The sequence below is a fragment of the Coturnix japonica genome, chromosome Z (genome assembly GCF_054131305.1).
Source record: "Coturnix japonica strain WE chromosome Z, WE-NBRP24, whole genome shotgun sequence".
Lineage (NCBI taxonomy): Eukaryota > Metazoa > Chordata > Aves > Galliformes > Phasianidae > Coturnix > Coturnix japonica.
The window spans coordinates 67,350,708-67,377,020 of record NC_140702.1 but is presented as its reverse complement, the minus strand read 5'-3'; the positions used below and the strand labels follow the sequence as shown (position 1 = coordinate 67,377,020).

Below are 26,313 nucleotides of genomic sequence, written 5' to 3'. Positions count from 1 at the left end.
CTTTTTTTAATTTAGGAAAGAGCATCCCAATCGGAGCCTACACCTTGTAAAAACTTTTCAGACACTGTTAACCAGGTATATCCTTTTGATTTCATTAACCATTTTGGAAAATATACAGGAAAATTGTTGTCTTCGCATTCTTTGTACTGGAATGAACTCCTGTATTGTGGCTTTGAGTTCTGGTTTGAACTGGAGAGCAAACAAACATGGTGCTATTTTCTGCTTTTATGGGTAAACTTTATTTCTGAGGTCAGGTGTCTGGTCAGCTGGTTTTGATTGATCATTCACCACCAACCCCCAGCTGGTTTGTTTTGAAAGGCTTTAAATATTTAGAAATGGAAAACCACACTGTGAAAATGGTTCTGGTTTCAGCAAGAGCTGAGCTGAGCTCTTCAGGAACTGCACCTACCTCCTAGAGGTACTCTAAGACTGGGACATGGCTGTCTTTAGGATGAGGAGCATTCTGTTGTTGATCATTTTCCATCAGTGCATGGCCAGTAAGCTGGTCATTTAGGAAGAACTGTGGTCCAACATTCTTCCCTTCCCCTTTCCCTCTGCTTCCCTCCCCTCCCCTCCTTCTTCCTTTCTTTTCTTTTTTACTTTTTTGACAATGAGGTGACCTCAGAATCAGAGAATATAAAAATTGTGCATGAAATTTTGAAAGCTAAGAAGAAATTCTTTTCTTTTTATTTTCCTGTCAAAAAATATTTTAACATAAGCTGTTTTTTCCGCAACTCTTTTGCCTCTTGTTCTTCCTTCTGCTCATAATTTCTTCTTACAAAGTCCCCTGTTCTGCTTCTTCTCTCGCTTTTTTCATCACATTTTTTGCCCTTCCCTTGATATTTGGAAAATCTTTTTCTTCTCACTTCCACCTGCAAATTTATGACACAATGCACATTCTATATTCCAACATTTTAGTCTCGTTTGTATCTGAGTCATACTCCTCTTAAGATGATGTGTCAGATTCAGATTACCATTTCTCTTTGCTGAAAGTAATATAACTGCTTCAGATTCAGTACTAGCACTGCAATACTAATGAATAATTCTCAAGTGGAAAAATTACTTTTGAATCTACTCAAGTAAGACATTCCTGGCATGTGGCTTAGCAGAAGATGTTAAACTGGTCTCAGTTTCCATTTCATCATATACTTCAGAGATAGAGTCCAAGATTTAAATCGTGTTAAGCAGCTACAATTTAATTTTCCAGCCACATGAGAAATGTCACAGAACAGATGTTTAATACATGTTTCCTATTAAACACTGTACATTAGCCAAACAGAATATCCTACTAAAAAGTTACAGAGTCAAAGCACCAAGGAGAGTGTTGGGGAAGGGAAATTATCAGTACTATAATACCTTATTCTCAAGAAGTGAGACATGCCACATCAAGCTTTGAATATGTAGATTTGACCCTTCACTGTTTTGCCCACTGGCTTTATGCTGATTCCAGTGACAAGGTTACTGTTTGTATTGTGTGGATGATTTTTTTCTGGAGCATAATCAAGTCCTTACAAATTCTGCCTCTTATCTGTCTCTCAGTGGAAGATCTATGATGCCTATGTGGTGGAGGTTGAGAAAATGGAAAAGTTAAAAGAGAAAGAAAAATCAAAAGGTCAGACAGCAAAGAAAGAGGAGAAGAAGAAGGAAAGAAAGTTAACTTCTATGGAATTACAGGTATATCTCACAGCTCTAAAAGCAGCTTTCTGATAGTGGTAGAGAACACTTCAATTATGCAGGCCAGGGAAATGTAGCAACTCATGCTGACTCTGCAGCAAGTTCTGTCAGTTGGCATGTAGCAGACCTAAGAAATGCAAGTAATGGTTTTTGCTAGGAACCATATTTCCAAAACAGGGATTTCTTCCATTTTTGATGTATTGTACTTTTTATAGGAGTGCAAAACAATGTGAAACTGTAATCTTGACTTCAAAGCTCATTTCAAAGAGCATTATCATGATTGTTTCTCATATTTTATTAGCATATGAGCCATATGAGGGATAAAGGAATAAAATAAGTTGAAACACTCTTTGAATTTGTACAGATTTTTCTGTGGGATGCATTAAGTCTTCTAATCTTAAAGGCAAAGAAATTTAGGATTTCTTCAAAATGCTACTAAAACAACATATTAGAATAAATTCTGCTACTTTTTATTATTTTAATGATAATGCAATATGATTATAATGTATTTATAGTTGTATACACATAAATTTTGTATAATAGGAGCACAGAGTTCAGTTCATAGCTTGCCCCTCCTGTATGTGCAACTCTATCAGTGTAACTAGGATACACTTCTGTAATGTAAGCTGGCTCCTGAAACAGAATAGAGCACACTTTCATACCATACACTGATTGGGCTGTAGAGGATTTGGCTGGCTGAGCTTTCTCAGTAGTCCTTAGGCCTTAAAAGTCTCGCAGTTTAAACAGACAAGAAACGTGTTCTGACATTCACCTCCTGTGTATAGTGCCACTGATACCCACAGTACTTTATAAAACTAATAAACCTTTCGCCTGAGTAAGTGTTGGGAAGTCAGCAATGCAGTTATGGGTTTAAAGAGTGGAGTTCTAAAAGCTGACCATTAAAGTGGAAAAAAAATTCTACCTATTAAACCACATTGTAAAAAAAACCCAAAACAAACAAAATTAAAAAAAAAAAAAATAATTACTGCATGTTCAACTGACAACAGTGGGAAGCTGAAATCTATGTATTTATGATCCTTCCCTTTGGTACTTTGTCTTTCACTTGTAGCACTTTACAGGGTGATTACAGGAAAACCAGAAAGTACAATAAGAAAGTGTAATGGAAATCCTCTTTAAGCAGAGCCAGTATTTGACATTGAAATGTACTGCGAGACTGGTGGGATGGTTCGACGTGTATGAAAAAGCTGATGAATTTTCCAGTTACTAACTGGAAACATACAATGTGGAGTAATCCAAAGCATCCAGGCACTACAATCTGATTACAAGTAGTTCTATACACATTCTGGAACTGCTATCATAAGGAGGATGTTGAGTTGCTCAAGTGTGTGCAGAGAAGAGCAACAGAACTGTAGAGGGGTCTAGAAAACAAGTATTACGAAGAGTAGCTGAGGGAACTGAAACTGCTTTGTCTGGAGGTGAGGAGGCTGAGGGGAGACCTTACTGTTCTCTGCAACTCCCTGAAAGGAGGTTGTAGTGAGAAGAGTGCAAGTCTTTTCTCTCAGGTGACAAGTGATGGGACACATCACTTGTGACATGATACAACAGCAGAGGTTTGTGTTGGACATTAGGAAGAATTTCTTCATGGAGAAGGTGGTGAAACATTGAAGCAGGTTACTCAAGAAGAGGTGGAGACCCCATCCTGAAGGTATTTTAAATACGTGGATGCGGCTCTACGGGATGTGTCTTAGTGATGTGACTTGGTAAATTAGGTTGGTAGATAATTCTGAAGGTGTTTTCCAACCTAGATGGTTCTATGGAAGTTACAGATTGATGGCATCACAATCTGTATCTCTTATCTCAAGTTAGCAAATGGAAAAGTGGGCTTCCAAATTCTAACTTACAGGTTATATAGTTCTGGTTACACATATCAATTTGAAAAAAGGCTTTTCCAGCTACACATTTTGTGCCTTTGGCTGTTGTTGAGGTGGAGATGTGGAATCACTAGCAGGAAATATAGGTGATCTGCACAATGGCTAAAATCAAGGAACCTGTGACTAGAAGCAGTTATTGATTCCCACTGTTATTTCGGTATCAACTAAGTAGACAGTGGAGCTACTGAGGCCATACTGGAATCAGCCCAAAGGGAGGAAGACAATAAAGAGAACAGATATTACCAGAGGCAGATCACTGATGGAAGCTTTTCCTGTGTTAAGAAGCTGTGAAAGAGAACATCAAGCTCTAGAGCTACAGTTTGAGACTATAGTAGAGTTAGGTGAGGAATTAGAAACATCAGAATAAAATAAAGGGAAAACAGTACTAGTACTGAGTTAGAGGTGAGAAGAACATGTGACTGACTGTGGAAGAAAGCAATCCATAAAAAAAATGCAGCCAAAGGCAGAGAAAAGAAAGAGCTTTGATAGTTGAACAGAAGGGCACTGCTATAGAAGGAGAGGTAGAGTTAGGTCATGCATGACACTGGGGAATGGGGAGAAAAATCAGAAAACAAATGGTTTGACAGAGCAGAGGGGAGTGGCAGGCAGCAGATGAAGCAATTGAGATAACCAAAATTATAGCTGAATGAAGGCTAAGAATGGTATAAGTGAATGAAAGACAGAAAGTGTTTGACTGGAGTCTAATAGACTTTTAGAAATGTCTCAATCTGCCTGTCATACAAATGGATCTAGAGAGGAGAGGAGAGGAGAGGAGAGGAGAGGAGAGGAGAGGAGAGGAGAGGAGAGGAGAGGAGAGGAGAGGAGAGGAGAGGAGAGGAGAGGAGAGGAGAGGAGAGGAGAGGAGAGGAGAGGAGAGGAGAGGAGAGGAGAGGAGAGGAGAGGAGAGGAGAGGAGAGGAGAGGAGAGGAGAGGAGAGGAGAGGAGAGGAGAGGAGAGGAGAGGAGAGGAGAGGAGAGGAGAGGAGAGGAGAGGAGAGGAGAGGAGAGGAGAGGAGAGGAGAGGAGAGGAGAGGAGAGGAGAGGAGAGGAGAGGAGAGGAGAGGAGAGGAGAGGAGAGGAGAGGAGAGGAGAGGAGAGGAGAGGAGAGGAGAGGAGAGGAGAGGAGAGGAGAGGAGAGGAGAGGAGAGGAGAGGAGAGGAGAGAAGAGAAGAGAAGAGAAGAGAAGAGAAGAGAAGAGAAGAGAAGAGAAGAGAAGAGAAGAGAAGAGAAGAGAAGAGAAGAGGATATGCTATGCTACATCCAAGAGCAGCAATATAATGTTTAATTTTTTTCCCTTAGTTTTCAGTAAAGGCAGCAAAATAGAACACAGAGAAGGCTGAATACCAAAGAGAAATTAAATGAAACCTGAAAATAGCTTAAAGTGGGGAGAGCTAAGCAGAAGTGTTGTATCTGCTTGTCCTGTTCTTACTGTTCCTGAGCCATCTGCTTATGCCTATGATTATAGAGTATCCCACCCCAGAGATAGTCTTGGTCTGATCCAGTATGACCCTCCTTATGTTGTTATGTGAGCATAGAAATTACCTTGTTTGACATGGATGCAACATTAAGAGACTAATGCTGTTGAGTTGATGCAAGCTAGCTCCTCTTACCCTTGAGATGACAAGACACAAAACCACATGTCCGACAATAAGGACTTCTAGCAGATCTATCAAGAGGAGAGTGAAACGATGCAGTTAGAGAATATCAAGGCCAGATGATGTGTAAGAGAAGAAAAAACAATTCCACTGGTCTAACCTTTAACAGTCCGTGGCAGTAGAGTTAATTTAGAGAGGAAGAATACAAAATTGGGAGTAAATATGAAATGGAGTATGTGTTTAGCAAAGTAGTCTGTGTCCAAATAATCTCATCTTCTTTTGATAAGGGAGAAGTTTTTTTCTTTAAAAATGGAAATACAATAAAGATAATCCTATTGATCTGTAGATCTATTGCTGTATAATGCCTTTGAGGAAATGATTAAGTAAACTGGAATGGCTGTTGCTAGTATAGATTGGGAAGGACTGGTGGAGTGGTAGGCTGTGCATTTTGGAGCATTGGAAAAAGTCTTGGATGAAGTGAGGGCTTACTGCTTGAAATGGAAGGGAGAAACATGAATCTGTCAGTGAGTTTGGTGTGGATATAAAAAGAAAGGTACATTGCTGGAAAATCTTGTGTGAGGGATAGCAGAGGAATAACATTTCTGTTACATCTGTCCTACTACAGCATTACTTCTTCCTGAGATATGTGCAGTGAGATAGCCCAGATCACAGGGTCATAATTGTAATTTGGAAGCTCTCGGACAATCACCAGTTATTTTTATAACAGCGGAAAACCAAATGCAATTAACCTTCTTATTAGTGTTTGCCTGCTGCTGTTCACCCAAAGGACAGGATGAGTTGTTACCAACATCCTTGTCTTCATTCTACTGTTTACACTGTGTCAGTATTAAAAGCAAGTAATAAAAATAAACAGAGAGTACAATTCTAGAAAGTAATAGCTGCTTGACAGGACTCAATGTGAAGGCCTCTGTTTGGGATTTGCAATAACTGTCTGCAGTGCATGGAGGTGCTGGCTGGACAACGTACCTGCTCTATGCTTTCTTTTTCAAAGCTTGGAATTCTTGTAGCAGCCATATATGTTGTAAGAGATATGAGCTGTTACTGCAGTGATTCTAGGGTGGAGTTTGCTAATACACTTATGGATCAGCAGAAGCCCTGTTCCATGCTCCAGTTAAGTGGAGTTGCATATTGCAACTGGCCAGTGGGAAACATGAAACAATTAGTGCTAATGAATAGTACAACAAACCCAGGACATATGGCCAGCAGGGAGAGGGAGATGACTGCCCCTCTACTCCGCCCATTTGAGGACCCATCTCGAGTACTGCATCCAAGCCTGGGGGCCCCCAATACAAGAAGGACAGCTATTGGAGAGGGTCTAGAGGAGGGCCACAAAGATGATCAGAGGGCTGGAGCACCTCCCCTACAAAGACAGACTGAGGGAGCTGGGCTTGTTCAGCCTGGAGAAAAGAAGGCTGTGGGGTGATGAAATTGCAGCCTTTCAGTACCTTAAGGGAGCCTATAAACAGGAGGGGAGTCAACTCTTTGTAAGGGCGGATAATAGCAGGACAAGGGGAAATGGATTTAAGTTGAAGGAAGGAAGATTTAGGTTGGATGTCAGGAGGAAGATCTTTACCATGAGAGTGGTGAGGTGCTGGAACAGGCTGCCCAGAGAGGCTCTGGATGCTCCGTCCCTGGACGTGTTCAAGGCCAGGTTGGATGGGGCCCTGGGCAGCCTGGTCTAGTATTAAATGTGGAGGCTGGTGACTCTGCCCGTGGCAGGGGGGGTTAGAGATTTATGATCCTTGAGGTCCCCTCCAACCCGAGCCATTCTGTGAGTCTGTGACATTTATTTTCAAAGTATTAACCCATTAACTATCTTAACAGATGATTCCAGTAACATTATTGCTGCTCAAGAAGTAATTTACTCACAGAAGCAAGTAAAACAAACATAATAGCTGATGAGCTCTCATTACATTTGTCTTGCTAAACCAGAGTTGCCCTACGAAGAAAAAAATAAGTTTCAAACAGATCCTTGAAAAAAGATAAATTAGGCCTATCGTTTCCGCTGAGGATTTATTTCAGTATGATTCAGTATAAATCAAACCTGAAATAGCAAAGGATTGAGTGAGAAAATAACTTACTCTGATACAGTTTAGTGCCAAAGATGTGGTTATTCATGACTGCATTGCTTACAGCATAGCTACCTAATAAAAAAGCTGACTTAAAGCTCTTTGAATTCATGTGGACAATTTCCTACATAGCAGAAAACCTTCAGTGAATGATGAACAGGCAGGAATGAAGATTGTTCCTGCCTGTACAGAGTTTTGTTGTTGTTTTTGTTTTGTTTTGTTTTAGTTTAAAGCCTATTTCCCACTGACAACAACAAGATTTTATAGATGTTTGAGGACCTGGCATTCATCTTTGAGAACACAATAAAGTAATCCTTGTCTTCTGCTCTACAGTGCAGAATGGATTCTCAGGCTGGAAATTCAGAAAGCTTGCAGTGCAGTTTTCATTGCATATGTAAGAGAAATGATCTACAGTACTGCTCATGTCTGATGGATACAACACTGCCATTCTTTCCCAGCTCCTTCCCACAGTACAAGCATGTTAAAAAAGAAAAGAATTTATCCTACTTAGTAGGTGAACAGAGGACAGCGTCGATAGCACTGCTGATAAACCAGGAGCACTCCAGGGGATCCATTCCTTATACCCAGTAACTATTACTTTTTCAGTGTTTATTGCTCTTCTCTTTCTCTAAATCAAGTTGTAACCTTTTCAGCACTTAACCTCTGTCAGCTAAGCTCGCTTAGAGCAATATGCTGGTGGCAGCCCACGCTATTTCTATAGACACGATCCCAATATCGCTGGAGAAGTGTTAGCAAGGTGAATTGCTATTTTTTCTATAGAGTGTTTCAGAGGAAGACATCTTGCTGTGGCAGAAGCAGTAACAGCAACTTAGAGTCAAAAGAGTGAAACCTCAGCAACTGGGAATATTGATTTCTACTTGGGTTGTTTCAAGTATCCCCTTTCTCTTCCTCTGATTTCTGTCAATACTTATGAAGTCGTAGTGCCTAAGGAATATTTTGCAGAAAATCAAACTGTGTTAAAATTTAAAAATATAAATCCCTGTGCTTTTTGAAATTCTGAATGTGACAGTAAATTCTATGCAGTTCTCAAGTTCTCCCACTGTCCTGGGCAAAAGCTGGAGAACATAATAGTGGTCACATTATGTGGCTGGGGCTCTAACCACAAGTGAATGTGTAAGAAAGGCTAAGAACGCAGCAAGTATGTATCATATCCTTCCCTGACCCAAATATTCGTCCAGCATTCAGCTACTTTCAGCTTTTTCCCAGAGTTGATGACTTTTGCATCTTCTACACCGTTTGATAAGGAGTTGCATAGGTGTCATCCTGTTGTGAATCACCTCATTTTCTTTGTTTCCAAGTTGACTTCCACTAACTTTTATTGACAGCCCTGGTTTTGTATTGGAAAAGGCAATAACTAGTCAACCACTGTCCATCCTTTCAGGACTATTTAGGACTGTAATGGAATCGTAGAATGGCCTGGGTTGAAAAGGACCACAATGATCATTTGGTTTCAGCCCTTCAGCTACATGCAGAGTTGCCAGCCACCAGACCAGGCTGCCTAGAGCCACATCCAGCCTGGCCTTGAATGCCTCCAGGGATGGGGCATCCACAGCCTCCTTGGGCAACCTGTTCCAGTGTGTCAGTGGACCTCACAGACTTGTCTCATGTCTTTCTAAGCCAACTCTTCTCCAGGCTGGCAAGTCCCAGCCTAACCAATTTTTCCTGGAACAGAAACTATCCTGGATCATGAGTCACCTTTACTGCCCTTCTGTGAACTCTTCCAAATTCTACTTTATCTTTTCTGAGGTGGGAGAAGACTGAACACATTAACAAAGATAGATGCAAGCTCTGTAATCGTAAAAAGTGTTGCAGATTATAGAATTATTTTTTTTCTTTTATCCTGCCACCTTTCTGTATGGGTTTTATGCTCTTTGCCACAAAACTTGTCTCTCTTGTGCCTGTTCAGGGCCCTCAAAAGAAACAGAGCATTGAGATGCACATAATCCACAGCTGTATTCTTGTTTCAGATTGTGACTGCACAGTGCAGTTTTGGCAAGTTGCTTCATTTTTAATTTTTCTGCTTAGGGCAATCTCTGGGCTGTGCCAAGAATGACAAGTTTCTTTTTACTGTCTTGACTGTAGGGGAAATCATACTGTGCTGGCAGTCACTGGTTCCTGGCAGGGGTTTGGAGATGAAAGGCTTTGAAACCCTGTTGGGGCTTTGGGGCAGCAGCAGGATTTAGAGGGGGTTTCAGGTCCTTGGAGCAACATGCTGTCAAAACACTTTGCATATACTTTGGCATTCTCACACCCTTTTGCAAAGCTGTTCTGGCATTGTCCTCACAGTCCCAAACTATCTGGGGAACTTCAAGCTCTGTCCCTCCAATTGCTGGCATAAAGATTTTGTCCTATTTTTGGTTAGCCCAGCTTGAATTTTGCTTCTGTTCACTTAAACACATGCACAGAATAGAGAACATACTAATACAGAAAAAAAAAAAGTAGTTAGGAACAGAGTTTAATAAGAAGATGGAATAAGAATGTTGTGTTTGGACACAGGGCTCAGTCAGACAAGTATATAGTTAACCAGGGACCACTGGCCTTGGAAAATGCCATTCCCAAGAGGTCTCCCTTGCTATACCTGAAGCACTTCCTGCACACATTCCCACATGCAGGTTTGCCCACTTTTGGTTTCCCTAGTGAGGGGAGTCAGATTTTAAAGAGTATCAAAACATTTTCCACAAAAGCTGGACAGCCAGCTGATACATTATCAAACACGATTGTATTGCTGAACTTAATGAATTGTTATCAAGTGACATGAGGGATGGATCGTGTGTGTGCTTTTAGCTCATCCCATCATAAAACAGATCGGATAGGTTGAGGAGATTAAGACTAACTGCTTTCATAGAGAAGCACCTTGCCATTGAGCTAAATCAGACACAAACACTGAAGTTAGTGTATCTCAGGGGTGAGTGGCACCTTGCTGAACTTAATATAGGTTTGTTGCTTTAATTCAAGTGCCATCATAATTAGGTGGCAGTATGAGGAGCTTCAATTTATCCTGTATTCAAGATGGAAAGACTCAAGCTTTTTCCATCACAGAAGATCTGTAAGACTTGTAACCTGTAGGATATAAATTTTCTCTTATTTGTTTATCTTTTCAACAGGGCGATGATATAAACAAGATATCCAGTGCAGCCAAAATAATGGAGCGGATGGTGAATCAGAACATATTTGATGACATTGCACAAGGTATGGCCCTACTGGGAGATGATCTTTGCTCTCAGAATAGAATTCCTGCAGATGAGTGGCCATAACTGTAGCAGAATTCACAACAGATCCTCTGGGAAAGCTGGCTCTTAGTAAAAGGAGCAGGCAGGGGTTTTGGCAAAAGATACCAAGTCAGTGATTAGCAGTGGAAGACTGGAGCACAGACTATGAAAACTAGTTTGTGCCTTATGTTATGCTGATGTCTCCAATGCTGAATGTTAGACAAATAGAGCTAAAATGAGCAGGGCTAGCAACCTGCTGGCTCACACAAGGCAAACAGGACAGCAAGCTGAGTCATTCAGAAGACATGCACATCAGCTCTGCTCTGTGCAGGCTGGGCCGGCAGGTCTGGCAGGCATCTTTCCTCAGCAGGTAGTTCCCTCCTTGATGCAGGTCTTGGTGTCAAAGCAGCCAGTGCAGAGCAATCCTCACACAATCACAGAATCATAGGATTTAAAAGGGACCTCTGGAGATCACTGACATATTTAGTACTGATGCTATTTTGCAAGGCTTTTTGTATCTTTGCTCAGCTCCCTCTTGAAAGTCTGCATCTAGCTCTGAGAATGACTTGAGGCTGCCTCTTGCACTCAGTGCTTTTTCCTTATTCGTTCTTTGTCTCCTTCAGACCATCAGCCTTTTGTGTGAGGGCCTGGTGCTTGGCAAACTGCAGTACTTAAGTGTTGTTTTGGAGCGAGATCGAGACAGCTTTTATACTAATAACTGTGTTGTATCGAAACTGTGAGAACGACAGAGATTCTTTTAAAGCTTATCTGGTACTCTATCATGGTTACATTTTTCAGACTTTTTCCACGAGACTTATTATTTGATTTTGGTTTTAGATTTTAAATATTTCGAGGATGCCTCCGATGAATACCGGGACCACAAGGGAACGCTCCTCCCGCTCTGGAAGTTCCAGTATGACAAAACCAAGAGACTTGCAGTTACTGCCATCTCCTGGTAAGTCTCCTTAACGCAAACTTGTTCTCAGTTTTGCAGAGTAGTGGAGTTAATTGTAGTGCCACCTTACAGGGCAGTGCTGGTTTCTGCGGAAACACTTTTTTGAGTAATTACAGTCATCTGCTTTGACAGCATCTAAACATTCCATGCACTTCTGGATTGGAAGCACCTCGTGTGAGGCTGAATGTGTCAAGGCTGGGACATTCAGCAAGAGGTGAGGACACGACAGGTGTGGGACAGTGCTAGAGCAAAGCGAGTGCAGCTAGCAGGGCAAATAAATGTCCTTTCTTGGGAAAGGTGAGAAGGGAAATATCTTTGGATAATATGCTGTAAGAATCAATCCAGAAAAGCCCAAGGAAGGAGAAGAGATGGTGCCATTCTTGACAAGAAATGTGAAGCAGCCAAAACTCTGAAAACTATCATTTGTACTTTCAAATCAGCTCACAGTCATTGGCATGAAAAAACTTCTCATCAACCTGAATGAATCCTTTACTTTTCAACATACCTGATCCTAGCACTGGCTTGTTCATGCAGTTGTGTGAGACTTACATAGCTCCTGCCCTGTGTTCTTCTACCTCCTCTTGATGGTGGTGCAGTGTGATCCATCTGTGTCTTGGCAAGGAGGATCTATAGTGAGACAGAGCAGGATTGCTGTCTTTCGTCCTTTCAGGCCATTGCAAGATTTATACTTTAATAGAATGTTGAGGAGCTTGTTGCATGAGAATACAAAATAATACTAAAATGAGATGTAAAATTGGGGAAAAGGCATCTTCTATATGTCATTTCTGTTGCTATTATTCCTGTCTCCAGAAGTTGGAAGAATGACCCCAAATTGCTTTATGTAACAAGCTTTTCTAATTTGATTTTTATTCTCACACTGCTGTCAGTGATGGTGCTTTTAGAGGACAGAACAGGAGCAAGAGCATTAAGATGTCTGGGTATTTACCCAAGTAAAAAAGGAGAAATATTTTCATTTTAGCAGTTCAGAATAGTTAGGGGAACACTCATTAGGTAAGTTTCACATCCATTCTTTTCAAGAGTTTATGGACAGCAACAGTATTGAACTGTCCATACGGAGCAGAAGTTTTAACAGTAGATGGTTTTCAGATAAGGGAACTTTTGAAGGTATAATAACTAATTACTCAGTCAATGTGCTTTTACAAAACTGACAACCAATTGAATCAGAAGGGAATTTCCTTTCCTGAGCTGTGGTGATGAAATTTTGAACTGAAACCTGTTTCTTGAATCATCCATTATTATTTAGTGATGGTGAAAGTAAACATATTGAGTGTTATTCTTCAGTGAGTTACAAACTCCTTTATTCAGGCTTCTGAAAGATGGAAGCCAGTACATTCCTGCCTTTCTCCTTTCTTCAAAGACCTCATCTTTAGAAGTAAACTTTACATAATCACTAAGTACATAAACCAAGAAATGCTGGAGATTGGCATCATATATAGGTCTGTGCCCTTTTTATCCTTTTCACCTACTGCTGTGGTCTTCAGATGTTATATTTATCTTGTGCATCTTGCATCCAGAAGAATTACTCATACATGAACTTTACTGGTGTATATATTCAAAAGGGTCTAGCCCTTACAGTGTATGTGGTCCCGTGAGAATGGGCCATGATATTAAAATGTGAAACACTGTGCATTCCTCTTGAATTATGCAGTTAATTATAAATGCTTTCTTACATGAATTTTCTCATTACAGGAATCCAAAGTACAAGGACCTGTTTGCAGTGGGGTATGGCTCTTGTAAGTAACAAATACAAAAGTGACATTGACAGATTTAAAATATTAAGCTGGTGCATTGAGGTTCAAACATAGCACACTGTGGGGCACGGACTACATCTTGTAGAAAGGACTCAATATATGTAAACTGAGATTGAATTCAAGATAGGAATTATTCATTTACATTCCATGACATGAACATTCACAAACGCATAGGCATAGACAGTGTTAGCCAGGATTTTTGGCATATGATAGTGCTGATTCTCCCTTTGGTCAAGGAGTCGTCCCCAGAGGCACCACTTAATCCTTTCAATCTCATCTGATGGACTGTGATTGTCATTCCCCTGTCCCAGCCCTTCTAAATGCTTAAAGACCAGGTCTGTTCTGTTTCACCAGAAGCCAATCATGAGAGACATCTCTAAGTATAAACAGTGTCCTCTTGGTGGGGAGCATCTTCCAGAGATGTCTGTAGAGGTAAGCTCTCCATTAGGACATGCCAGGATGTAGTACTGTGAAAAGGCACTTTTCCTTATGTAGTGTCTGGGATTAGATACAAATTATTATGAGCTATTATGGACATCTTTCTCACCCTTCTTATACTGTTTGTGAACCTTGTATCTACCTGTCTTACCATTCACTTTGAAATGAAGCAGAGAGTGTTAGAGAAAAGAATAACATTGCAAAGGCAGCAGAGCTTTCTCTGGGCTTACAGAAGAGGACAGACTACAGAATGGTTCTTGTAACTTGTAAGGACTGGGTTTGCTGACCCAGGCAATTTCTCCACTGTTTCTAGCAGGACAATTGAGCTCTTGTCTGAGTGTTAGAACTTACTTTTTGAAGTCAAAGCTGATTCCCCTATAGAGCACTAATAGTCCTCCGTCTGGCTTGAAATGAAAATCAGCCACGGGGCTATAGGTAAACAGTGATTGAGAAGTGCAAATAGCAGGATTAGTCACTGAATTTATTACCCTAAGCACTTCAACCCTGGGAGTTCTTTGTGGGTGATTGAGAGTCGAAGACAGGGAGCCAGAGACTGGTCTTTGGCTTTGCCCACCTGCCATTTCAGTTGCTCTGTATTTACTTGCAAACTGCAGATATATTTTTTTGCTAGCATTCTTCAGCAAGAAGACATTAGAGTCTGTTCTAGGTATTCTCTAATGACAAATTAAATTGTTTGGTGTTTATTTTTAGGGAACACCTATTTTGAATGGATGCTGAAGGATCTCAGTTATGATAAAATGACTAATGAAATTCACTGTTGGGAAACTAAGTCATGTGGAATAAGAAGCTCAGCACTGAGCTTCTTAAAACTGGCCAAGGGAGAGGGGATTTGATATGGGTCTATAGAGTCCTGAGCAGCAGAAGTGAAAAGGTCAAATATTCTCTATTGCCTGTAACTCAAGGATGAGGGAGACCATATGAAATTACTGAGCTAATGGACTAATACAAGTTTAAAATAGAATAAGATGATATGTAAAAAAATTGTGAACCTTTTCTTCCCGTTCTCCATGCCTTGGAGGAAAAAGCTATACATGGGGTCAAAGGATCAGTTCACAGAGGGGCAGTTTGCTGCTGGCCATTACCAAGAACAGATCATCTGGTTCAGTAAGTTCATAATTGCAAACTCCAAGAAACTCTGAAAATGAGGTAGTAGAGCAACTTTTGCTGTGATTCTTGTGCTCTTTAATCAGTTAGTACTCAGCACTCTTGGGGAGCAGACACTTGGCTACAGGGGCCTTTGGTGTGGACTCTAATAGTCTTTCTCTTGTATTTCTCTGTTCTGATAGGAAAACCAGATGGGTTGTCTTCATGTGCAGTGGTAAAGATTACATTCTGTGTGCAATATTCTAACATTTGATTTTTCTTTAAAATGACATTTTTTCTCTTGAAGTTCATTCCATCCAAGTCCAGGAAATGTTCCTGTTAGTTTGTTGAGAAACCAGAATTGGCCTGACAATTTCTTTAATCCAGCAGGCAGCAGGAATTCTAAAAACCAGATTAGAATTAGTCTTTGCAAAAGAAAGCATGGCAAGAAGTGCTCAGGATATTCTTCACCTTGTCCAGCAGAGTGAAATCTTACTGTGCTCACAGCCCCCATACTCAGACTGCAGGAATTAGGCAGGGCTTTCCCACTGCTCTGCCACCCAGGTGCGGAATGGGGATGAATCCTGGCCAGGGGAAATGGTCCTGTTGTCAATGGGGGACTGAGCTAGAGACACAAATAGAACTCAGCTCTTTGGATCTGTGGTGAGCATAATTACATCACCACTCTTTTGTGCAGCATGCGTTTGGTGGTGCTGCCAGGGTACAAGCAATACATTTGTCCTGCTGCCCAAAGTATTCTTTTTGAAACAGAAGATCCCTTGTTTTCTATGGGTCCATTTCACTCCATCATGGTGAATTCTTTACAAATAGGATCCTAGTTTATCTCTTGTTTTTGTATCCTATTGTTGCAGGTTTCATCAGTAATTTATTTGGATGAGGTTTCTGATGCTAATGGCATTTCTTTGGCATATGACAGTCTCCTCTGAACAAGGGAATACTGTCACTGCAATTTGCAATTCAGGGTCTTTGCTGCTTGGCTAGAATTAATTGTTATTCCCATCAGGAGGAGCTGTCTTTCTGGTTTTGTTTCCGCATAAATGAGATTGCTGGATTTCTGGCTAGACTGACAGCCTGCAGTGTGGGTTTCAGTGGGCTGTGGTGGGTGCTGGGCTTGTGCTTTGCCTTGCTCATGGGAGCACAACAAGCCCAGGCCTTAGCAATCACCTAAATTCATGTTTGAGGAGTAAGTGTGCTTCTGACAGCATTCAGAGATGGCTTTCTATGAGCAGCTCTCACCTGCATGTGAGACGAGAAGGAAAAAAAACAGTATCTGCCTGGGTAATGTACTTTCCCCTGTTCTTCCTTTGCACTCTGCGGGTGTAACTTGCCAGTTACCAGGATGCATGAGGAGTACAGGCTCACCCCCAGAACACTGAAGAATCTGTTATAGCTGTCTAATCCTTAGTTCGTCACTGTGAAATGACTGTATAATGGGGCCTAGCGGGAGCACAATTTGTCCTCTTTAAATTCAGGATGAACAGTGCTAATGCAGAGTGTGACTGCATCTAAAATAAAAGTTGTTATACCTTTATGACAGAATTAAATTGTTGTAAAATTCTGGCAAGAGGAATAACTACTTAGTAATAGATACCCTTGAGATTTGTGAAGCTGAGGATTTATGGTTGAACACTGAGACAACAGACCAGTTCTTATTGTGCTCTTCTATGTAGTGTCACAGGGAGAAGGGCATACCTGCAGTCTTGTATTTTTCATTTTCTCAAATGCACTGTCCAGTAAACATGGACATCTTTCATGTACTGCTCTCACTGAAACTGTTGGATAGACATTGCGATAAGGACATGGGGGACACAATGTCCCCATTTAGGACATACTCAATGTTCTTCAGAGATAACAGGGAGAAGAAAAATGGGCTGGGTTTCTTGCATTGCAACGTGCTGCAGCTTCACCTCAACATCCCACATTCTTCCTGAGCGCAAACATCATAATCAGACACACTGACCTAGTTTCTCTCATGTGTTTTTCATCAGAAGCAGAGTTTCACCTCCCCTGATGGTCCTCACAGTTCTAAACCAAGCCATTGTGTAATCACAGATCATGGCAATGGTAATGGCTGTCAACAATGACTGGCATCAGTCTTTGAGTTTTTGCTTCCCAAATTGTAGCTTTCTGTCCTTGATGGAACCTTCACTCACAAGAGGACACTTGCAGTGGTACCCATATGGGATCAGTGCATACCTAAAAAGTAGCTGCCTTTTTCATCATTTCTGTGCCAGCAGATGGTTTGCATCATTACACGGATTACAATAAAAATACCAAGCAGTGCAGAACTAGAAATGATGCCCATAAATCCACAATAGAAAGCATCTCTATTCATTTCTGTTTACAGCTCTGCTTTAGGCCCTGACAGTGAACCAGGTTTTAACCTTTCTAGTATGTGCTCTATTAAGTCCATACTGTGTAAGATTTAAATCAAGTGTTATGATGTACTTAACAGAATGCCAGGGGAATATACAGAGATATTCTTGTCAGCACAATTACTTCATCAGTTACCAGTTCATCACCAATTACTTCACCAGGGATGGCAGCTTTGACAAGACATTTACCCTCTCCATAGGTCTGGGGACCTTGGTAATAGAGGAGGCAGTTTAGCAGGAGGACTGGGATCCTCACATTGAAAGAATCTTACTGCATTTAGATAACGTCTGTGATCATTAATTTGTTTTAACTGCTTATTATAATACTACAGTGCTTTATCTGATCTTGAAATGTAGATAAAAATTGAAGTTTTCTCTAAGGTCTCAGTCCAATTACGGTACTAAAATTATCAAAAAAATATGAAGCCACAAGTCCATGGGGCCGGATGAGATTCACCCAAAAGCGCTGAGGGAACTGGAAGAGGTGATAGCCAAGGCTCTTTCCATCATCTGTCAGCACTCCTTGTTGACTGGTGAGGTCCCAGAAGACTGGAGGCTTGCCAGTGCAACTCCCATTTACAAGAAAGGTTGTAAGGAGGATCCAGGGAGCTACAGGCTTGTTAGCATGGCCTCGGTGCCAGGGAAGGTTATGGAGCAGATTGTCCTGAGGGAGATCACGCAGCATGTGAGGGACAACTGGGGGATCAGGCCTCACTGCAAGAAAGACATCGAGGGCCCGGAACATGTTCAAAGAAGGGCAACAAAGCTGTTGAGGGGTCTGGAGCACAATGGGGCCATATGAGGAGAGGCTGAAGGAGCTGGGAATGCTCAGCCTGGAGGAGGCTCAGGGGAGACCTCATTGCTCTCTATAACTTCCTGAAGGGAAGTTGTAGTGAGTTGGGGGTCAACCTCTTCTCTCGTGTCATTAGTGACAGGACCAGAGGGAATGGTTTCAAGCTGTGGCAGGGGAGATTCAAGCTGGACATTAGGAGGTTTTACTGCTCATAAAGGGTGGTCAGACATTGGAATGGACTGCCCAGGGAGGTGGTGGAGTCACTGACCCTGGGGGTGTTCAAGGAACGACTGGATGTTGTGTTGAGGGACATGGTTTAGTGGGAGCTATTGGTGATAGGAGAATGGTTGGACTGGATGGTCTTTTAGGTCTTTTCCAACCCTGGTGATTTTGTGGTTCTCAGTAAAAGCAGTAAGAAGACTGAGTAGTTCCTGAGGAATTCAGATCTCTGAACCAGATCACAGAAAGTCTCTTTCAGATGGCTTTTGGGATGTATTTATATTTAAATCACGCTCCCAATAGAGACAAAGAAGACTTGTGAGTGGAGTTCCCTACTAATCTTTCTGTAGACTGCATGAGTTTATTTCTATATTGATAATACTGAGGCTGAAAACATTGTCAGAGAGAGAAAATACCTTTCAGATTTATTAAGTGACTTTCCTTCTCTTGTGTAAGACTATGTGCATGTGATTCACATGAAGGGACTGCACTGGAGTTGGCCCTCCACTCATACACCAGCACCTGTGCTGGGCTGGGACCAGCAGGCAGCTTTGGCCTTATGAGACCCTGCAGTAAAACTGATGCTGTTATCTAAGTGTGATATCACAAAGGCTGGTTGGGATTCACATGGCGCACTGTTGCATGCACACACTTCAAAGGGAGACTGATACTGTGGTCTGGATTCAGTTTGCTATTTGGGCTTTATTTATGAAAAGGACTAAAATGACCTCACAAATCCCAGCTTTGAGAAGATGTCTCCATGTCAGTTCAAATGCTCGTGCTCAGCACTGATATAAAGTTGTTAAAGCTAAACGTGACCTCAGTGTTCAGAAACCCAGGAAAACCACTCTGACTTTTGGTAGCAGTTTTGATAGCTTTGTTGTGCCAGCATGGTGACTGAGCACTTCCTTCTAGCTGTTGGTGTGTTGCTTATTGACACTGGGTATTGCTATTCCAAGTTGAAAGGCTTATCAGTATTCGCAAATGCTGATGATGCCAGTTATTACTGGTGGTTGTTTTATTAGTGATATCTTAGAAATTTACTTGAGAAAGGAAAATGAGGCAATCAGAGTTAAAATACAATTGTTGCTTAGTTGCCAGTCATTTAAATTGGTTATATTTGTTATAAGCAGACAGAAGCCTTGCTAAATAATAAGCTAAATTGCTACTGTAAAGGAATATTATAATGCAGGAAACAAGTACAACCACATAAGCAAAGAGTGAAAATTAAAAGGGAATATGTGAGTCTTATTTGTGAAATGCTGTAGAACATTATGGACACTCAGTATGCCCAGAATAAAAAAGAAAGACCCTGGAGAACATGGGTCTGCTCTATTTAATTCATGAGTGCAGGGTGTGCTATGAGACTTTTTCATAGCTGTAAGGAGCTCTTTCATGACTACATTGTATTGATTAAAAGGGGCTGTTGGGGTTGGGGGGAGGGAAGGTAAGAAACAAAACATAGTATTTATATGCCCCTGAAGCAAACATAACAAAAGTAAGGAGGCCAGGCATGTCCGTCCTGCAGTCTGCAGGCTGCATGCGGCCCAGCACAGCTCACCATCATTTTGGCAGCTCTTGAGCTATCAGCCCATCTCTCAGCCATAACCAAACAGCGATGCATTATTAACCCCATCTGGGCTGAAACCAGGGCCTGGGCAGGGTGCAGTGCCAGCTAAAGTGATGGCACTTGAAGTTTATGCCTTCTAAGATATTGGCTAAACAGTGTCCTGTGAACAGCAAAAAATATGTAGCCATGCTTTCCATTTTGATAAAGGAATCTGAGAACAACTTTCAAGGTTGCCAACAATTATCTTTTTTTTTTTTTTTTCTCCTGTTTTTGACTCCATTTTCAGTCAACACGACCTTCAAATTTTCAAATGGAATCGAATACCCGTAATCAGATATTCAGCTTAAAAATCTCATTGTCTCCCTGCTGGACTTTTGTAAGCCCTGTCTTACCAGAGAAAAATACCTCTCACTTCACACATTATTCATGTCTTTGCTTTTTGGCATTACATACACTTGTGAACAACTTTTTTCAAGGATGAAGTGCAAGAGGAGTAAGATTTCATCAAAAATCTCCAACAAACACCGTGAGACCTCAGTAAGAATTGCAGCCATTGCCGTTGTACCAGACTGAGGTGGCCCAGGCAAGCCATAAGGTTGGACATGCACAAGTAGTCAGAAAATCGCTGCTGATATTTTGATAAGAGAAATATCTGAGAGGTGGTGAGAAATGGAATAATCAGATTGAAGATTATTTTAATCTCTTGGTAGGAGAGCACAGAAAATCAGTTTGTTTTATGGGGGGTTGGACTCGAGGATCTCTGAGGTCCCTTCCAACCTGCACGAGACTGTGAGACTGTGTCCAAGCATAGGCATGAAGAAATTCAAGGCATAATCTGTATGGAGGCAGCCCTACCTTGAGGAGCTGTGGTATTTTAAAATAGTGACCTCTGGCACAGGAGATTTTGCATAGGAACTCTGAGCCTTTTTTCACTTAGTGCTTAAATGATCCCCCTAGAAAGGCATGCTTACTTCTGGTTTTGAAATGCCAGGGAGAAGGAGTGACAAAATAGAAAGTGTGCAAGAAAGAATGAAGGAATCATCTAAGGAGAACTGACCTGGCAAAAGAAATGAAGGAGCTTGGTTTGTTCAGCTTGTCAAAGGAAAGCTGATTAGTAGGTTGGATCCTGGTCTGTTAACTCCCTGTACTGGGCAGACAGATCGTGTAACAAAGGGCTCTTTAATCTCCCAGACAAATGGTGTAACGAGATCAAAGAGAAGCTGGAGCTGTGTAAATTTAGGCCAGACAAAATGTGAGTTTTAATAGCAGGTGGATAATTGAGATCAATTAGTTTTGTTGCAATTAATTCCCAGTCTCTGGGAACTTTTAAATGTGGAAATTTTAAAGGTGTAATATTTGACTCCAAGCAAGCAATTTTTTTATTTAGAACAAGAATTAATGTAGAAAAATCTGAAGTTATTAATGTATTTTGTTCTTCAGGAGCCTGATTTATTCAGTCTTTCAGCCTTTGCAGAGGCTGTTATCAGCACTGTCTCATGGCAGAGACCTTGAAGTTCACTGGAAAAACATCTGTATCCTCCTCCATGGTCTGGAGGTCTTTAAAAATCCTCCCCCATCAAACTGATGCTGGAAATTTAAGCCATTGCACATCCTGTTTATTGAGATACCTAATTGTGGACAATTATGCATAATTACACTGAAAATTGCAACACTTTTAGTTCTGTTTTCCAAATACCAAATATCTCTTACCACATATACACGCTCTGGGATTGTTGAATTGATGTTACCTATATACCCGTCAACTCAGTAAATATAACCTTCTAAGTACAATATGTTATATGAATCATGTGAAAAATTAATTTCAGTTGCCATCTTAATTACTTGTAATTTAAATGCTCTTAGCTTTGCCTAACTTTTTTCTTGTCTCGACCTTTTGCTTTGTTTAACTTTAAGTTAAATCATAATGTAGTCTTTTGCTGTAGCATTTTGCTAAGCATTAAATAATAAAGGGCTCTGTTGATGCGTTTGGGGAAAATGACATTTTAAGAGATTTTTTTAGAGCCTGAGGATCAAAGGAACTGCTCAGCCATCCTGTTGTGTCTCTGGTGCATTGCAGGTCATTAACTTCTATCCACTTACCTGTCTGTCTAGCCCAGTTAGTTTAATTAATGCATTTTAATCCACAGGAGATGAAACATTTGTATGACATAGTCTTACCTGGTTGATAAAGGCAGACTGACTCTCCTTTTTTTTTTAGCTATGTCTCTGAGAACAGCTACATTTAAGTCACTCTGGGAGTGGTCTTGTGGTGCTGCATAACAGAAACTGGGTTGAAATCGTTTAACTGTCTTTGCCATTGATGTTAATTGATGTTAATTAAAGTGATGCTCTCATAACAGGAATCAGCTAAAAGACTGTCTTCCCTTCTACACTGGGAGACCCCTATGTTTGGCAAGAGATGATCAACAGATGATGAGGACAAGCAGAACAGCTCTATACACTCTTAAATATGTCATTAAACACTGCATGTATTTCAATGATGTTTTTGTTTTTCTGAAATATAGGTGTTCTTATGCCTTGTCTCTATGAGACAAAAGGCATTTATAGTTTGACTTTTCCATAGCACTGCCTAGAATCAAGTCTATTACTCACGCTGTTGTAAAAAAAGAGAGAAAAAAGTAGCAGAAGTATGAAGACCCAGTCTTTATTTATTTATTTGCATTAAGGCTTTGCAGTGGAGGTTCACAAATGTGTAAATGCACAAAGGATGGGAATGTTGTAAAATCCTTTTTTTACCAACCTGTATCACTGTCAATAAGCCAGAATTATATGTCACTCTCTTCAGAGGAATTCCAGAGCCTCTGTAGAAGGCTAAAAGAATTGCTTTGTTTAGCTTCCGTGCTGCTCTGTAAGTGTCTCACAGATGATAAATTGCAAGGAGGCCTAGGAGCCAGTGCGGGCACATAGAGTCATTTAAGGGAGAGTTTGGAATGCTATAGGTTTGCTGTGGTTGTCTGCCAGGAAATGTCTCTGAATTCAGTGACCTGAGAGATTTCTCCAAGTGTTCCTTCTCAGATACAACTGCAGTTGTGAAATCAGCCACATGGATAAGGATAACCATTGGCTTGATCAGATTTATTCAGTGCTTAATATGCATACTTTACTGTGGTTAATCAGCTCAAAAATTTCAAAGTCTTTGATAGGAAGACAGAGCTATTGTTAATCTTTTGTGGCTACAGGAAGCAGCATTAGTAGTGAGGTGCAGATAAATTCCATAGTCATGTAAATCATGTGTACAGAATTACATGATTTTTTTTCATGTTAGCTATTGCTGCAGTAGATGTGGTCAGGTGATGTGCATTCTTTAGTTGTATTCAAAGTCTTTCATGCTAAAGAGTCACTTTAATGCTGAATCCTTGTGTGGAGTCTGTAGTTCTGCAGGCAGCTCCTTGGGGCAAAAGACTGGGATTATCTTTGTGGGTTTCTTGTTTTTTTTAAGCTACAGAGAACATCCCCATTTCAGTCCTGTGATGTGGAAGGTATTACAGGAATTCCTAATGAGCACATCAGTGCGTGGCTGAGATGTAGGGGATGTACCAGCTTGCAATTAATTTGATGTTTTTCAGCTCTAATGCTTAAATACCCTTGAACACACTACTCCAATCAGTTTGTTGTGTTAGACTACACTGTGACGGTGCTTTCATATCAGAGCACTGAGGTGAAATCATCTGTCTTCTGTCTAACTCAAACTGGGGGGAAAAAAATCACAAACCATGAGGTCCACAGAACTTGTGGTCAGCCTTCTGTAAAGGCATCATGAACAGTGGTGTAACTGTAACTAGGACTAGACTGGCCAAAGATATGGGTCATTAACCAAAATGCCACTTTTACTGCTTTCTTGAGCTTATCTTGACAATGTGGTGAGTGCTGTAGAAGAGCCTGTAACAGAAAATGTGGATAATACAGCACTGCTGTATGTACCAGCATGAGCAGCATGCCTGCTAACAAACCATGCAGTGATATTATAGTGCAGAAAACTCTCAGACTGAAAACATATCAAAAAGTAAACAAAAAATCCTCTGTTTAGCTTCTCTCTGCAGCTTTATCTGCCCCTTGATGCGTGCCATAGTAGAGCAAGACCATATCTGTAACTGCTGTTTTTACAAACCACTATAGAGGAAAAGGTCTGTTTTTATGTAGTAATTTGTCAAGTATAATAACTAACAGTTGTCTCTCCTAACAGCTGTCCTTAAAGCTGTGAGGACAGTAAAGCGTATTTTTATTTGATAAAAGCAATGTATTTTAAGTCATTTTGAGTGCAGGGTACAGATTTATGAAGTCTTCAGAAAAAGGCTGTTTGACAAATGAAAGTGAGAAAAAAGGAAGAGCTACAAGTGAAAAAGGCAGTACTAATAAGCATTGGGAATTTATTTTTTAGGGAATAAGGAAAATTTCTTTGGCAGCCAGGAGAATTTACCCTGCGGGTGGTACGGTATTGCCACATCTTATTATTCAGAGATCACAAAAGGCAGGCTCTTAAAATCAGGAGATGATTACAAATGATAAGACTTGACTTCTTTTTATTTTCCTCCTGTGATTTCAGGGTAGAATATGTTTGGTGTTTTAAAGCCTTCCCTTATAGGCATGAAGGCTGGCTAAGGACATCTCATTCTGAAACAAAGTGAAACTTGTGTTTAAATACTGAGGATTTGGAAAAAATCTCCTGCCTCTGCAGCACATGCGATACAGCGGGAGTTTGCAGCCCTATTGTAGCTCCTGTCCATAAGATGCCCATCATGAACACAGAGTCATTGGTTCCCAGGTTAATGGACTTTTGACAAAAGGTCTGTGCCTGCGCAGATCTAATGAGTTTCAACCATTTCATGTGTTTTGTGAGACTGACTTGCAGCTGAACTCTGCTCCTTGGAATACAATTAAGAAATCACTGGTAAGTCGTGATCTGGCCCATCTTTGCTAGATTGGTACTCCTTGCTGTTCATTTGCTTTCTTTAATGTTATGCTTTCTTATCTGTTAGATTGCTGCTACGGCTGAACTACGATTTTTAATGAAATTTTCTGAATTTGACTTCCCACTGAGAAGGATGAGTTAAGTTTTGCAAAGGAGGATTTGAGCTGTATTTTCCCATTTGCAAAAAGGTTTTCAAGACTTCCAGCTAAATCTCAAGCCCCAGTGGGATCTTCCATACTTTAAAGGCACCAGAGCTTAGCTTCTTCCTATATGCCTGTTGTACTGCAGAATCTCTGACAGTCTGTAGTTCTTCCAGACTTCACAGCATGCCCTGAAAACTGCAATTTCCTTTTCTTACTTGAAACAAATTCTTATCATTTCTTGCATATGGTTTTACCGCTGACAGTCTGTAGTCCCTGCCTGAATACTAAGGCTGTAATGCTCTTCCTTGAGTTCTGCTACAGTGTATAAATGTCTTCAGTTAACTCTCAAAGTAGGAGCCACTGAAAAGGAATCCCCATTAATTTACAAATGATAGTCAGTTGGGACTGTGTTCTTTGTTGGCCACCAGCTGATTCACATTTTAACAAGCTACTGTCTTCCTAATTTGAACTGTATTATTTCTTGAATACTCAGCTTTCTCCAAGTCTCTCTGGTTGGCATTTGAACTATTCATAATGTATTTTTTCTTCTACTTAACACATGTATTTACATAACTGCAGATTTAGTTGAAAGAAAGGAAAAAAGTGTCACCTCCAACTGAATTAGAAAACAAAATTGTTGTCCATTTGGGCAAATGTCCTGTCTATCAACTGTTCACAGGCTGGATCTATGGATCTGCTGCCTTTGTAAGAACAGAGACACTGGTGAAGGGATTTGGTGTTGTACCACATATGTTAATGTTGTCTGACATACCTCTCTGTGTTACAAACATCCCTCTCAGATAGTGGAACAGCATTAATTTTTACATGTTTTCATGCCAAATTTGCTTGCCTTTTCTAATCAAATATTTACAAACAGTCTCACCATGCTGTCTGGCATCATGAGGCAGCTCTCTGAACGAAACCATTAATTTTATGCTGCTCAGCATCGGCTGATTAGATGCTTTGTGGAGGAAGAATTGATATGAAAGCACAGAAATGAAATCAACAATAGTCCTGCCAAGCACTGTAGCCTCTTGCTACATGTTGTTTTCATTCGCCAACTGGTTTTATTCATTTATCTGAGGGAACAGTGAGTGAATCTTACTAGAGAATTGCACAGGCTGTGAAGCAGCACTCAGGAGCCTGACAGTGTGTGGCTTCCTTGCTATTTTCTTTCTGCACCTCTGCTCCCATCACCAGAGGTCAGCTCTCTGCTGTTTGTTTGAAGCACCTTCTGCAACAGCTGTGACACCTAGCCATTACAAAATATAAGGAAACAAACAGGAAGATCTCAATCTCCTCCAGGCCAAACATTATTTGTGAGAAAGGTTGAAATAGGAATAGCTATGGGCCAGATAACCTGCACTGCACTTCTCCTACAAGTGCTAATTTGTAGTTGCCTTTGCCTTTCTGCCTTGTGCTGCAGTTAGTTTGTTCAGACTTACTTCAAAGCCTGTGGATCTGAGGGCTTCTGGGTGGTGCCCTGGGGTTGCAGAGGGAGCAGGATCTCTGC

At 40.9% G+C, this 26,313-nt stretch overlaps 1 protein-coding gene across 10 annotated transcripts in view; it reads left to right on the top strand.

The window, feature by feature from the left end:
- Positions 1-26,313, top strand: part of DNAI1 (dynein axonemal intermediate chain 1) — a 130,844-nt gene that overhangs the window by 20,922 nt on the left and 83,609 nt on the right. For 6 of the 10 annotated variants that reach the window (XM_085529734.1, XM_085529732.1, XM_085529738.1 and 3 more), the window contains 5 exons: positions 16-75; positions 1,540-1,674; positions 10,376-10,460; positions 11,318-11,435; positions 13,146-13,189. In XM_085529734.1, the coding sequence (XP_085385860.1) occupies positions 16-75; positions 1,540-1,674; positions 10,376-10,460; positions 11,318-11,435; positions 13,146-13,189 (442 nt within the window). Of the gene's footprint in view, positions 1-15; positions 76-1,539; positions 1,675-10,375; positions 10,461-11,317; positions 11,436-13,145; positions 13,190-22,087; positions 22,109-26,313 lie in introns of those variants that run through there. The other 4 variants (XM_085529733.1, XM_085529740.1, XM_085529741.1 and 1 more) reach the window with 3 other exon arrangements.